The sequence below is a fragment of the Vitis riparia genome, chromosome 2 (assembly GCF_004353265.1).
Source record: "Vitis riparia cultivar Riparia Gloire de Montpellier isolate 1030 chromosome 2, EGFV_Vit.rip_1.0, whole genome shotgun sequence".
Taxonomy (NCBI): domain Eukaryota; kingdom Viridiplantae; phylum Streptophyta; class Magnoliopsida; order Vitales; family Vitaceae; genus Vitis; species Vitis riparia.
The window spans coordinates 10,146,729-10,161,290 of NC_048432.1; the positions used below are offsets into that span (position 1 = coordinate 10,146,729).

Below are 14,562 nucleotides of genomic sequence, written 5' to 3' on the forward strand. Positions count from 1 at the left end.
GATTGGCTCGACACATATTTACCAGTATTGTGTAACAAAATTTATTTTGCCATTTTGTTCTAAGCTAAGCCATTAAAATTTCACAATAAGTGTAATTCAACAAAACCCTTAAGGTTATGTTTGGTTCTCAGAAAATTTGAAGGAAATAAAATAAAAATAAATAAATAAAGAGCGAAGGAAAATAAAAAACAGATTTAAAATCAAAAAAATTATTTTTATATGTTTTTTCAAATCCATTCCATTTATTTTCCTTGATTATATAAAAGATTAAATAATTTTAAAATATATAAATTTGTAACTAATTTTAATTATATTTGATTTTCTGTCGTGTTTTTCATAATAAAACTAAACATGAGAAAACCATTTTTCTTAACATTTTTTTTTCTTTCATTAATAGTTTTCGAGAATCAAACATAACCTAAGACTTGCTTCTTACAAGGGTAGGGCCTTTTAATTTTATCAAATCACAGGAGTCATGGAAATTTTCCATAACTACAAGTAGGTAACGATCAGCTGAGAAAGCTGAAGTATGTACATAAGAAACATGTTGGAGTCAATATCGGTTTTGCAACAAGCAAGCAACTTTCTGCAAGCATTTCAAAGTCTTCTCCAATAGTTTGTTTTCAATGATGCCAAGAGACATTCGGTATTTAAACCCATAGCTATAATATCATCTTGGTAAAAGTCTGTATAGAGAAGATAATCACACACTCACTTTTGCAGCAGCTTCCTTGATCTGTTCAATTGTGAAAATGCCAAAGAAATCATCATCTGTGATTGCATTAACCGCGGCAAGTGCAACATCATCAACACTAACGGGCGGGGCTAGTATTAGATCAGATGCTGGAAGAGCACTCAAAGGTCTGGTGAGGTTTTCTGTAGCACGCAGGATTCTCTCCAGTGGTTCCCCTATCAAATCCAGAGGAATCTCAAAGCCATCCACCCTCCTTTTCCCATATATGAAGCCTGGTCTTAGTACGACACCTGGGGAAGTTCAAATACAAAGAAGAACAGTGAAAACAGTGAAATGTGCAAAAGATACAGGAAAAGAAAGAAGTCTGATGCAGGTTGGGGTTGACACTAATCTAAATGGATACTGCTAAAGACATGGTATGAATTGTGCAAATCACTTCATCAAGCTTTTTCTGGACTGTTCGCTACTAATTGGTCAGGTCAAGTAGGTGCATTAGTTCTTTGAGAACTCTAGATCATCCACACTGCCAATCAGGCAATAATTTGCTTAATAACTGTCTTGCTTGATGCCTATTTTACTGGATTCTGCACCACTGTGACTACAAAACCAATGCTACATTGTTCTGTGTGGTATGTATCTTGAAGTTGGTACAAATATGACCAAAGACTGAAAAGGCAATTATAAATTACCTGAGTTTGGATATTTGGAGAGAACCTCTGATTCTGCTTTCCTCTTTCCCGTGAAGTATCCAGACTCAAGTAAAAATTGTGGTAGATTGTAATCATGCACTGAGATCAAGATAAACTTAGGAACTCCTGCAAAGGAAAAGAGAAAATATAACAGTTCAATTCTACAGGCACACAAATATTGAAATCTAGATGCCCTTGTACAAAAATGAGAAACAATAAACAAACTAACTGGTGTGAGAAATAAATATCTATATTTCTGATTTATGAAATTAAATTTTGTATATTTTCCTAAGAAGTTAGATTTGCAGAGGAATTCATTTCTTTTGGAACAGTTCTCCATTTTATGGCTGAGAAGTAGTAGGTAAAGAAAAACTGCTGACATTCTAACCACTAATTGAACAGCAACTGCATATATGATAATCAGTTTTCATTTCTTTTCCAATGTTTTCTCTGCTATCAAGTGGAGCATTAAGTCATTGTATTTGGGTTTCAGAAATAAACAAGATGCACACATGAGGTAATTAAACCTGTCATGATCATCTAAATCAACAGTTCCTAGACAGATGCATATTACATATGTGTTAGTGGTGTAAAAATTCTTTATAACATTTTCAGAACTTCCACGATATAGGATCAAACCGATTATTATAATTTGATTTAACACCTTTCTCACAGTTTAAACTCCCATAGTAATGATGTAATTATAGTTCTCAGAATGTTGCTTGTGGGTTTTTGTTGGTGGACATTTTCTTAAAGCTACTTGGAAAGTATTCAAATCAGCAATACTTCAAAACCAACAAATCTTCACTCCTTTATATCTTTGTAAAATTCCAAAAAACAAAACACTTCTCATACACCCTATGGTTTTCTCCTCTCTGATGTAATCTATAAAATTATTATCATCCATTATCCAATAACTAAACAAATATTTCAAGAGAACATTATAAGAAACATTTACAAGTAGTGGGTCAATTCCACTTTTTCCATGCTACCATCAGGCAGAGAGAAACTGTCAATTCAATATCCCATTGGATGAGAACATGGCCCATATATACAACTACCTTAGCCAATGGATAGGTTCCACCAACCTTGCCAGGATCATTTGAAAGGACTCCTTATGATTTTTCATCGCCAGGAAAATAACATTTGTACCTAAAGAATGAAGTTATATCCCTCAAGTTTTTATTTATTTATTTATTTTTCTTAATAGAATTCCATTAGATGTGAATGTGTGTGAATCAACTTTATCAAAAATCATATCCTTTTCTAATGAAACAAGTACTACCCAAGATATTTCCAAGAATGTAAAGATGGAAAAGGGCTCTGTGGTTCTCCTCTACTCTTTAAAAAGTTCAAGACTTCAATATGGACTATTAAAATTAGTTATAAATGTATGATTGTATGATTGTAATAAATGTATGGTTATTACAATAAATGTATGATTGTAATTTGAGTATTGGGGTTATTATAAGGATGAAGTACATAATATTTACTACTTCACTTTATTATTTTCTAATTACTAAAAGAATGGAAAATATATAAATGAAACACATTCTCTTCTCCTAGTCCTTATTCTATTACTTGGTATCAAAGCTCCAGCTAACTAGAGGTCCTGGGTTCAAGTCTACCCCCCCATCAATTTATCTAACAATTACAATCACAAAAATATGATTTGTTTGCCGCTAATGCAGTCTGTACTAAATCGTAACAGTTTAGTAGGCTTTGGGCATAATCCTGAATGTGGCTTGAAGAAAAATCATTGAGGGCATTTGGTATGAATTCGAAGCTAGTCTCTCTCTTCGCACAACACCACCACCACCACCGCCTCCCCCTGGAAAAAATGAAGACTATCATTGTGGTTATGATAGACATGAAGTTTTGTGAAGGACAACAGCTTAAGGTACACTGTCTTTATTTTGGTAACCTAATATTTGGTCCTTTTATAAGGGTAGCTACATATGTGAATCTTGGTAGTTGAGTTTAAAACAAGTCCTGCCTCATGGCAAGTGAACACACAGAGAAGGCTACATTATTGGAAGTGACCTCTCAAAGTTCCCAACATTCTTGCAGTTTTTTCTGTTATAGTCCAAATGTGGGAGGAATTGGGATCACCTTTCACTTGAAAGCTATGGAGTAAATAAAAAACACCACCTAAGTGAATCGCAAGGTACAAAACGCACCTTTAATAAGTATTAACTTTGCAAGCAAAAAATGAAGGAACCTTGCTATAGGGTGCAGAGAAAGTTGGGACCCCCTTTTGCATGCATCAATCTTTGGAAAGAAGGAACCTCCTCTTTAAAATAAATTTAATCTTTTTGGAAAGTTCTTGAAAAAGTCAAACCTAAATAATTATATTGGTGTTCCACCATTCTCCAATTAGGATTTTGAATTTATATGAATAAATTTTTAGTGGTATGACCATAGTGTCTTAGTTTTAAAACAGCCTGTCTGAAGCCTCAATCAAGGATGAGGGTCAGAAAACAGCCATGTAAAACATATGGTCACAGCTCAATTGTTCAGATCAAGGTTTTGTTGTGTTGAGTTGAGTATTAAAATCATACTTTCAGGTTCCTTTCTTTTTTTCTTTTTTCCTGGTACATCTTTCTTCCCTCCACTTCTAATAACAGATCCCAGTAAATTTCAGGGTGGTTATTTTGAATATATCAAGCTTGAGAACCTTGTGTTTTTGTATGGAGATATATAAAGGAATAAAGGTTCATCACCAAGAAAGAAAAAGCTGTAAAGATACTTTTAGTTTATAGTTTCTATGGAAATTAAAATCCAATCGGCATACCATAATCCTTTGCAGCACCCACTGCCAAAACATTTGCCTCGCCATTAATTCTTTTCATTTGCTCCTCACTACCAAAACCTCCCAGGGTTGAAACAACTGCAGTTGCCCCAACAAGCACTTCATCCCAATTTACATAGAAAACATCCCCTGCATAATACAAAGAAGATTTAAACAATCTGCGTCAGGGAGAAATACAAAAATATGAATAAGACTCAGTAGAGTCCAGAATAGTATTTTCCATGCAAGTAATTATAGCTACATCCATCCATTTCTCATGTTGATCACTTCTCTGGTTGGTGCCTCATTCACCCCCTATTAAGTTATTGGGATTCTAAATCACATATCCGACAAACCTAAAACTATAAAATCTATATCTGGTCAGCCACCCTCCATTTTCCCAACTTTTCTCCACAAGAAGCAGAAAACTCTTTAAGAGTCCTAGATTTTATCCACTAGCCTCAAGAAATGATACCAAAAGTGACAGATTGCAACATAAAGTTAAAGATTAGAAAAGAGCCCAAAAACTTGCACACGTTTTGTGTTAGATGTGCACCATGATGATAATTGTCTTATTAAGGGATGGCACTGTTCAGGTTAAATAAGGAATGGACATAACTTCGCCCTTTTTAAATTCTACCCATGCATGCAGAATTTTAGAAGAGAGACTAGAGTATAAGTCTGCATGTTGTCTATTACTGTACCATTTTCTTTGGGTCTATTGCAGTTTTATTTTACAGTATAACAGGAAAAATTGCCTAAAACTTCCCATTTACAATCCAATAATGAAAAGACCAACATGTAATATGGGGCAAAGACACACTAAGGAAAAGAAAACTTACAATGAAAACCTTCAGTATCATGCTCAATCATCAAGAAAAGACAATCTGAGGACAAAATTGTCCACTCCCTTAGCCATGTGCTAAAGTGATTGTCAGTCATAACATTTTCTTGGACATGAGGTAAATTCTAGAAAACAAATTACAAAGCCAAATGATCAAACACCAAGTGATGACGTATTTATGACATAGCTTTTGCGAAGACAAGGATGACAAGATCAATGAGCTACAAGTAGAAGAAAAAATGAAATTAAAAATGAGTGCAAAGGTCCTAGTAACAGCCCTAAGACCCCTAACAAGTAACAGAGGCAAATTGCTGCTCAAGACGGTTCAGACCTGTACAATGAATACCATGATCATCTTCCATGAGAAGATAGGTTGACACATGTTTGAGGCATTGTGAGAGATTAAAGCCATGACAGCACAAAATAGTAGGGTGCAACTTAACTCCCATCTCTGACTAAAATCATTGCTTTAAATTCTGGAACAGTGACAAGATTTGTTTTGCTGACCATGGAACGGGCAAGACTGATGGTTTATTAGTTGACTCTTCCAAGATGAGAAATCCCAAATATTTTTACATCTGTTCACATTAAAACCAGTCCTTTGGGCAGGGCCAGCAAATATTGCATGAGGCCTAAGGCAAAAGTTTAAACGGGGCTTTAAAAGAATATGTAGATTAATAGGAAATAGTAGAAGTTACAAGACTTTAAAATATATGTAGACTAATAGGAAATAGTAGAAGTTATTTATTTTTACAACAAAAAATGTATTTAAAATTTATTTTTATGTATCAAATTTTAAAGCAATATTTTTTTCAAAATATATGGGAGACAAGAGTTTATTAATTTTAGCTTTGAAAAACTTCTTTCCACAAAAACCAGCTGTCATGGATATTGTCAATAATACTAAGCATTTTTTTTTTCTATTTTTGAGCTCTCATTAAGACACTTAATTCTAAATAAAATTAAATTAAATAACATATAAAAAATCATCATGTTATAAAAAAATTCAAGAAAAAAATTATAAAGTTCTTATTAAAAAAATAATTGTAAATATGCCAAACAAAAAAACACCTCTGCATCACATATAATAAAATCTAATTACACTTGCTCATAATATTGTTCAATGCCAAACTAGCACTTGATAGAGGCCCAAAACTCCTCAGTAAATGTAAGAGTAGTGAAAGATGGTGTAATTTCGGGGAAAAATAAAAAATAAAAAGAGGAGACAAAAATAACAAAGAGAGGAAGGAGAATATACAAAGAAAAACATGTAAGAGAAGAAAGAAGAAAATGAGAAAGAAATCTTAAAGTTTAAACCCTCTAAAATATTATTGTTAGGCTTAGATAAAAAGATAATGAATATTCTACTCTCATATCTAGAAAGCTGGGATGCTATTTTTCTTGGGTCCATCTCAGCTGATCCAAGCTATGGACTATTTAGCCAAGCAGAAAGCAGATCAATTGATTTCTTTTGTAGAAGACCTTCACCTCCTTGATCATGTAGAGTGGATTCTACATGTGGACACTACTTTTCCCACTCTAAACTATGCCAATTTGTTTTAGTAGTAGTAGTAGAAAAAGAAGAGTAGTAGTAGTAGTAGGCCTCCAAAAGTTGTGATTGGCATTGGAGCCTGTTAGTAGTAGTAGGAGTAGTAGTAGTAGTAGTAGAAAAAGAAGAAAAAGAGGCCTCCAAAAGTTGTGATTGGTATTGGAGCCTGTTAGTAGTAGTAGGAGTAGTAGTAGTAGTAGAAAAAGAAGAAAAAGAGGCCTCCAAAAGTTGTGATTGGTATTGGAGCCTGCTAGAAGCCTGACAGGCCTTCATTTGTGCGGTTTAACTCCTATTGGAGAAAGTTCGAATTGGCATTAGATTAAAGTTCTAATTGGCACAGCTTCCACTTTGAGATGGTGTCAACAAACTTAGCTAGAAATCAACCAAATATGGAAATTTTAACATATGGCTTTTAATATAATTTAAGCTATGTAATATATTTATAACCATGCCTAAAACAATATACTCAAAATTTATAATACTACCAGTTAGTTTCATCCCCAAGCTAGTCCTCCTACTCATAGTGTGATTAACTCCTCACAGTACAATAAGTAATGAGACAACAATCATAAATAGAATACTCAAGTTTAATTTTCTATTTCCAAAGGCACAAATTTCCTGAAAACCAAAACAAAGACCTTGACTTTCAATATTAAACATTAATCATTTTCCAGAAACAAACTACTTCACCATAAAAAGAAAACTAAAACATCTTTTATTGCATTAAGTTTACTTGAGCTATAACAAAACATATTCGAGATAGAATAAAGATTAGAACATGCCTGTTACCCAATTAACCTGATCAACCCATGAACTTGATTGAGAAGGACGGCCTGATCTGTGAAAATTTCAGAAAGAAAATGTTTCAGATTTTGAAAATTAAAACTATGAACTTTGAAATTACAATTGGAATGCAGTAAAAAATTTTAAAACAAAAATTCATTAACATGGTTCTAAAATATTAGCAAAATAAGAAGGAAAATATAAAAATCATGAAGATATATACATAAATGACATTTCAGATTGAAAAATTTAAACACCTGCTTAGGCTTGTGACCTCTATCCCCTTGGATACTGCAGCCTTGCATATCGCAGAACCAACAAAACCATTGCCCCCTAAGACTACAACCTACTAAGAGAAGCATATTGGTGAAAGTTGCATCTTCTAGAAAAAAAAATCATCTTCTAATATAATCCCTGATGATGAAGAAATTAAAATAAGTCCTGCAAGTTCATACCCGTTCAGACTTGACATCAGCCTCGACATCTATAGTCGCAGATTTTGAGTCACCCTTTACCCCTGCTTCTGCATAACTGCTTCTTACACCAAACCTGCAAAAGCTATAACTAGAGTAGAGGATGCGTTAACATCATCATCACCCTTGGCCTCAAATTATAATACCCACACCATAAGAAAACAACACTATAATCAAAGAACAAACAATAGCCCAAATCATTTAGGTGGCCTTCCTATTAAGTTGTTTCCAACTCAGACAGGTTGTTTCAGATCTCAAGGCTACTAATGCAAGTTGCAACATAAACAAGTTAGAGCATGCATCATTCATATAATATTGTTTAAGTAGTCAAATCAGTTCCACCAACCAAGCCCACACCATCTACGATGGTATTTATTCTTTTTAAAAGGAAAAAGAAAAGGAAGCTGTATCAATTTCACCAGTTGTTCATGAAGACTAAGCATCCTCCACTAAAATCCCCTCTAAGATACTCTTTGCTTACTTGAGTGAGAAAGGAGTACAACCAACTACAAGTTGAATGAACTGTGTATCATTATAGCAGCGAAGATGGTAATGCTATTATTCCTGGAATAATGATCAATACCAGAAGAACAAGATTTGCATCCCACAAAAGGAGAAAAAATTGATTCCCTCATTTAGTACAACTCATAGAATTCACGGAAAGTGACTATTTCAAGTGCTGTAAAGGGTGATGCAAAAGCAAAAGATTTTCTAAATATAATACCATAAAATTTCTCAATACAATTCATTATTTCTACATTTAATTTTTTCCCTGACAACAGTCCTGCCTCTATTAACAAGATAAATTGTATAGCATTTAAAATGTAAGCGGGAAACCCAAATTCGCCATACCAACTAAAAACCTTAAATTGTATCAAGGAGTTCGGCCTTTATGATCTTCAAACTGAAACATTGGCGACAAAAATTAAAAGAATTTGCCTAAGTCCTCTAGAGGCCTCAAACCAGTACCTTCGGCTCCCCAGTACAAATACCACAAAGTTTGTGAAATACAATGTCCACTTCCCAGCCTCAAGTGGAAACCTACCTTGTCTAAACATTATCTAGACCGTCCTCTAACCACCAGTTACATGATCATCAGATACATAGAATGACCTTACCATGAATCCTATATTTTCCCCATAGAAAGCTAACCGTAAGACACCTTTTGCTCTTGATATTTATTTTAAAAAAAAATAAGATAAATAGAACAAGGAGGTAACATGGAAAAACAGAAAAACAAATGCCATCAAAATTCCCCCATTTTTAAGATGGATTTAACATGTATGCAAATCCTTTGATCCCTTCTCAATTCCTTTTCATTACAAACTCTTTATCAATTCCCAATAATGGAATCAAAAAATTTATAATGCTCCATTTGGATCCCAGGAAGTAACAGGGAAAGGGGAAAAAACAGAAATCACAAATTCTTTTATTTGAAGTGCATGGAAAATAAGGAAAATGAAATGGAAAGAAAATTCTTAAAAACTTAAATATTTTCAAATCCTTTATTGTTTATATAAAAAGAGAACAAAATTAGAGAAGGGTGAAAACGTCATTGAGCTCAAACCATTTTTTCTTGACATTTTCTTTCCTTTTGCTCACACTTCCAAAGAAACATTAGTGTTAAAAAAAATTAAAAAAAAAAAATGAATAGGGTTTAAAATGAATTCTATTCAAATTACACTTTTCCTCACAAAATTCAAACATGTGACCATAAATCCCCTCCCGACTCCTTTCTATAACGAACTCCATCACTTCCAGATAAAGGAACCAGTTAAAAGGAAAAAACGCAAATCCTTCACTTTCTGCCCAAAACCCTCTTCAAATACAATATAATATTCTTCTACTATTCCATTTCAAATAGTTCGAACCCAAGTGGATTCGCATTTTCATCATGTTCAGCAACTTCCCACAAAACCCTTTTGGCAGGGATCAAAATCTGAGCTCCCATCAAAGAAACTGCGCGTTTTAACGAGTCTTAATCACCACTACAATCACCCACACACACAAACTGAACAAAGAATATCCACTCCCCTCTTTTTTATCACCACCCCCAATTATCCCAACAAAAAGAAAGAAAAGAATTAGACCTGCAATCAGATAATTCAAAACTTAACCATACACAACAGACTCAGCAAACCCAACAAATCAATATATATATACACAAAGAGAGGGAGAGAGACTATGGTGCTTGGGGTGAGAGAAAACTACCGGTGGTGAGAAGGAAGCGGAAAATGGGTGCGACAGGGAGAGGTTTTGAGAGGAGAGATTGACGACAGAGACAACATGCTTGTACGGCCAATAACCAAAGCTCCGCTGCCGGTCCTATATCTCCGCCAAAATATGTGAAAGAAATTTGGTGGAATTTCCTTGTACGTAAAGAATAGTGGTGGCCCACTAAAATAAAATAATTTCTATTTCTTTTCTAACAATCCAATGAAAAATGGGGCATTGGATTTAATGGAAATTTTCTTTGGGAGAATTGTGTTTTGGGTGGGCCCAAAAATTAACAAATGGTCCATATATGTTACAGAATTAAGCCCAACACCCAGACAAAGTCTCAAAATTGATAAGAAGACTATACAATTTATAATATGCCGAAAATGCCCTTTGGCTGGCTAATGTAAAAAAAAAACAAAATCCACGTTGGATTTGCAATTCGTTTTCCCCAAAATTGAGAGGCGTTTTCACATTCCTGAGTGTCTCCCTCGTTCCCGCCCAAAGAATGCCCTAATCCTCTCTTCATCTGGAGTTTGTCGACCATCCGATTAAAAACAAAATCGACGTTGGATTTCCATTTGGTTTTCCCCAAAATTGAGAGGCGTTTTCACATTCCTGAGTGTTACCTCGTTTCCGCCCAAAGAATGCCCTAATCCTATCTTCATCTGGAGTTTCCCGGCCATCCGATTTTAGGTGTAGATGGTGGAGTTTTTCATCTCTGTCAATCCATTGGTGTCGACGATCACCACCGGATTTGGGTTCCGTGGCGAAGTAGTTGATAGTAGGTTCAGCAATTTCAGTTTATGCTTCATTTCGGCTATCCCGACCATTTCATTTCAGCCCAAATACATTGCCCTAATTTATCTGGCGATTTCAGTGTGCCATTAATCCCCACCGTGGGTGTCGTCCCATGCTGAGCATTGAGGAGGGAGCTTCTCTGACCATCAGGTAAAGTAGTATTTTTTTTTAAGCTTAAAGCTTAAACCCCGTAACTGGCTCTAAGACATGGCGTGGGTTATGGCGTTTTTAAGACATGGCTCACAGTTTGAAATAGTGAGGATCCTCATGGGCTAATTGCATCTGCATGTCGTGGTATCAAAAAAGTTTTTGTTTAGATAATTATGTTTGTGTTCGATTTACATGATTGATAGCCTTGACATGGAAAAATCACTTTTTTTTATTAAACTGTGATGTCACCATGATTCACTTGTTTCTCCATCAATATGAGAACCCTCGATTGTCATTCATGATAATTGTGATGATGAAGATGACATAAAAATATATTTTGATTTTCCTTGCATTTTACTTGGTTCACTTATGTTTGTTTGGTTTAGCATTGCATATTGAATTGAAAAGTTAGTTTTATAGGTGCAATTTTATTCTAATATATGATAAGTAAATGCAAATAGATTTTCTTGTTGCAAACATATTTTTTGTCATTTCGTTCAAATTATATCATTGAGCATTATATTTACTTCCTCGTGTGGCAGTCTAGTTTAGTATGCTAGTTCGCCTGTTACCTATTTTCGAAAAAAACCCAAGTTCTTTGAACCCTATAGTATGAGATATTGTGGGATACCTAGTATGTGTAGATAGATTATCATTTCGAACTTCATGAAATCTGTAGCTAACATGAATATAAATGCGAAATAAAGAAACAGATCAGTTCAAAGGCAGTTTAACGAGCCTTAATTCTATTTTGAAATCCAAAATTAAGGGAGTCAATACATAAGAAACCAATTAAGGGATTTCTCCTTGAAATCCAGAATGGTTTCCAACAATCATTGTAGTGGCCAAATACCTCTTTCCATGTTTACTATTCACAATTGCTAAATATCAAACGCATGCAACTCAATATTATTTTCAGCATACAATTGAACCAAATTGAAATTAAGTTAAATTTGAAGTTGTCTATTAAGTATGAGCCAAAACACTAATGACATTGGCATGATCTGTCCATTTATAAGTCTGAAAAGTAATTGTGATGTTCCTATTGGGATCTAGAGGGTCATAGCAATCTGCAAAAAACAGAGAAAGAGTCGACCAACCAGTTAAAAATAGAATAAGTGAAGTAACATTTGGAAAAGTATATGCATAAATGATGCATGATAATCTGGACATGGCGACTAGTAATAGTGTGAACTTCAAAGCAAAAGGGCAGATGAGAGAAAATATGAAGGCCATTTTCTACAATACGCATAATTGTTTGGTCTATAATATGATATTTGTGCTATGTTTGTATAGGTTAATGGACGCAAGTAATATGATATATTGTTACATTTTCGTGGGTGGCAAACTTGTCCAAAAAAATGATGGGCAATGGGAATACTTGGGTGGAATAAGCAAAGGTATTCACATATATAAAGGAATGGCATTTGAAGAATTCACCAAAAAAATCATAGAGAAATTCGACATTTCCCTTGACGTGATGAAGATGCACTACACGCTGAAGTTCAATCCCAAAGTCATCCAAGATTTAGAAGATGAGGATGATTTGGATAACGTGGTTTCCCACAGTGATGACTTTGCAAATGTATACCTAGTAGACTTACCCTCTATGGAAGCCATTGAAGCAAATATCCCGAATTCACAGTTGGCATTTCGATAATGGACTTTAACATCAATGTTTATTTAAAATGTTGTGAATATCAATTTTACGCATCACGTAGTCTAATTATGTTAATATATGTCAATGCAGAGATCCACTTATCACGTTCCCGTCCTCTAATGCATTATGCGATCCAATTCCTCAAACTATGATGCTATCAAGAGGTTTTGCGTCGCGTTCTGCAGATACTGAGTACATCCCTTTGGAATCGATTCGTTTTCGTGAGGCAATATTAGGGTCGGGACATACATTTAAAAATGCCGAGGAGTTTCGCAATGCAATTTACCAGATGTCATTAGGTGGGAGGTTTGAATACAAGTACAAGAAAAATTCCCCTACGCATATGTCTGTCAAGTGTTCGGTTGATGGTTGTCCTTGGAAGATAACAGCTCACGCTGTCGAGGGAAATGTCATCTTGCGAGTTCATACTTACCAAGTGAATCATAATCATATAGCTCAGGATGAGTGTTCATCTAAGGTGAAGGTTTCTTCAAAGATAGGTGCGGTTGTTGTTGAAGATGTGTTTAGAACCACTCCAGACTATCTTCCCCGTCAAATCTGTAAGGATTTTGAACGTGATCATGGGGTTCAATTGACATATAACCAAGCATGGCACTTTAAAGAGAAGGCAAAAGAGCGCATATATGGAGTACCACGCACTCTTACACGTTTCTCCCTTGGTTATGCCATAGGCTAAGAGATATAAACCCGAGCACAATTGCGAAGTACACTTCCCTAGAAGGTCACTTCATGCAATTGTTCATTGCCCATGCATTTTCAATTCAAGGGTTCATCATGGGGTGTCGACCTATATTGGCTATTGATTCTTGCCACCTAAGCGGTCCATATAAAGGAGCTCTTTTGTTTGCCATTGCATATGATGCAGATGATGGAATGTTCCCGCTAGCCCTTGGTATGGTAAGTTCAGAAAATTATGAGGACTGGTATTGGCTTTTGGATAAATTAAAGGGGGTATTAGATGGTAAAGAAGTTGTTATTATATCAGATAGACATCAGGGAATCTTGCGTAGTGTTTCGGAGTTGTTTGGGACAGGAAATCATGCATATTGTTATCGCCATGTTAAGGAAAACTTTTCTAGCTTCTTCAATAAGCAAAACATTCGAGGAAAGAAAGGGAAAGAAGATGTTTTGCTACTTTTGGACAGCATTGCGTATGCTAGGTTGGAAATAGACTACAATGAGGCATTTGAAAAACTTGTGCGCTTCAATGAGAACCTAGCAAAATGGGTTGCGGAAAACAATCCCGAACATTGGGCAATGTCAAAGTTTGTTAAAAAGCGATGGGATATAATGACAACTAACATTGCAGAGGCATTCAATGCGTGGTTAAGAGAAGAGCGTCACCAAACAATTTATACTTTATTGTTAATGCACATGGATAAACTTGTAGCCATGTTGGACACCCATATGCGTGGTACACAAAAGTGGAAGAGCGTGGTCGGACCGAAAACTGAAGAGAAGTTAATGTCAAATATCATGAGGTCTGGTCTGATTAGTGTGCTACCTTATTTGGGAGGGACGTTTAAGGTGTTTACTGGAGAGGTTTATTTGGTTGTCGTTATGAATCAACGTACATGTACTTGCATGACATGGAAAATGTCCGGTTTGCCATGTGCACACGTATGTGCTGTCATCCGCACACTGAGACACGACGTGTATGACTATATTGACCCATGTTTTCATGTCTCCATGCAAGATTTGATTTACTCGGGTCAGTTTCAACCATTACCAACACACAACATGCCGAAACTTTGTGACGATGGGAGTTTGCAAGATTGCGCGGGCAACACCTTTTCTACTTTCCAATCCCCTCATGTGAGACGTCCTCCAGGAAGACCCCGACAAAGGCGCATTGAATCACAGTTTTCTCATAAGAGAGCAATTCATTGT

At 35.3% G+C, this 14,562-nt stretch overlaps 1 protein-coding gene across 1 annotated transcript; it reads right to left on the minus strand.

The window, feature by feature from the left end:
- Positions 1 to 429: 429 nt before the first annotated feature.
- LOC117903971 (uncharacterized protein At1g32220, chloroplastic) lies at positions 430 to 10,159 on the minus strand. Its single transcript, XM_034816501.1, has 7 exons — positions 10,035 to 10,159; positions 7,806 to 7,908; positions 7,608 to 7,696; positions 7,350 to 7,405; positions 4,178 to 4,324; positions 1,384 to 1,509; positions 430 to 984 (listed from the first exon to the last, which is right to left on the minus strand). Exons 1-7 carry the CDS (start codon positions 10,109 to 10,111, stop codon positions 704 to 706), a joined length of 879 nt encoding a protein of 292 aa, XP_034672392.1. The 5' UTR covers positions 10,112 to 10,159; the 3' UTR covers positions 430 to 703.
- Positions 10,160 to 14,562: the final 4,403 nt, after the last annotated feature.

What these genes read in the sequence shown, in the direction of transcription:
- LOC117903971 (XM_034816501.1), bottom strand. Translation starts at nt 10,111, where the DNA reads ATGTTGTCTCTGTCGTCAATCTCTCCTCTCAAAACCTCTCCCTGTCGC. An exon ending in CCGCTTCCTTCTCACCACCG is followed by an intron (nt 7,909 to 10,034) that starts GTAGTTTTCTCT and finishes CTCTAGTTATAG; the next exon opens with CTTTTGCAGGTTTGGTGTAA. An exon ending in GGGTGCTGCAAAGGATTATG is followed by an intron (nt 1,510 to 4,177) that starts GTATGCCGATTG and finishes TTTCCTTTGCAG; the next exon opens with GAGTTCCTAAGTTTATCTTG.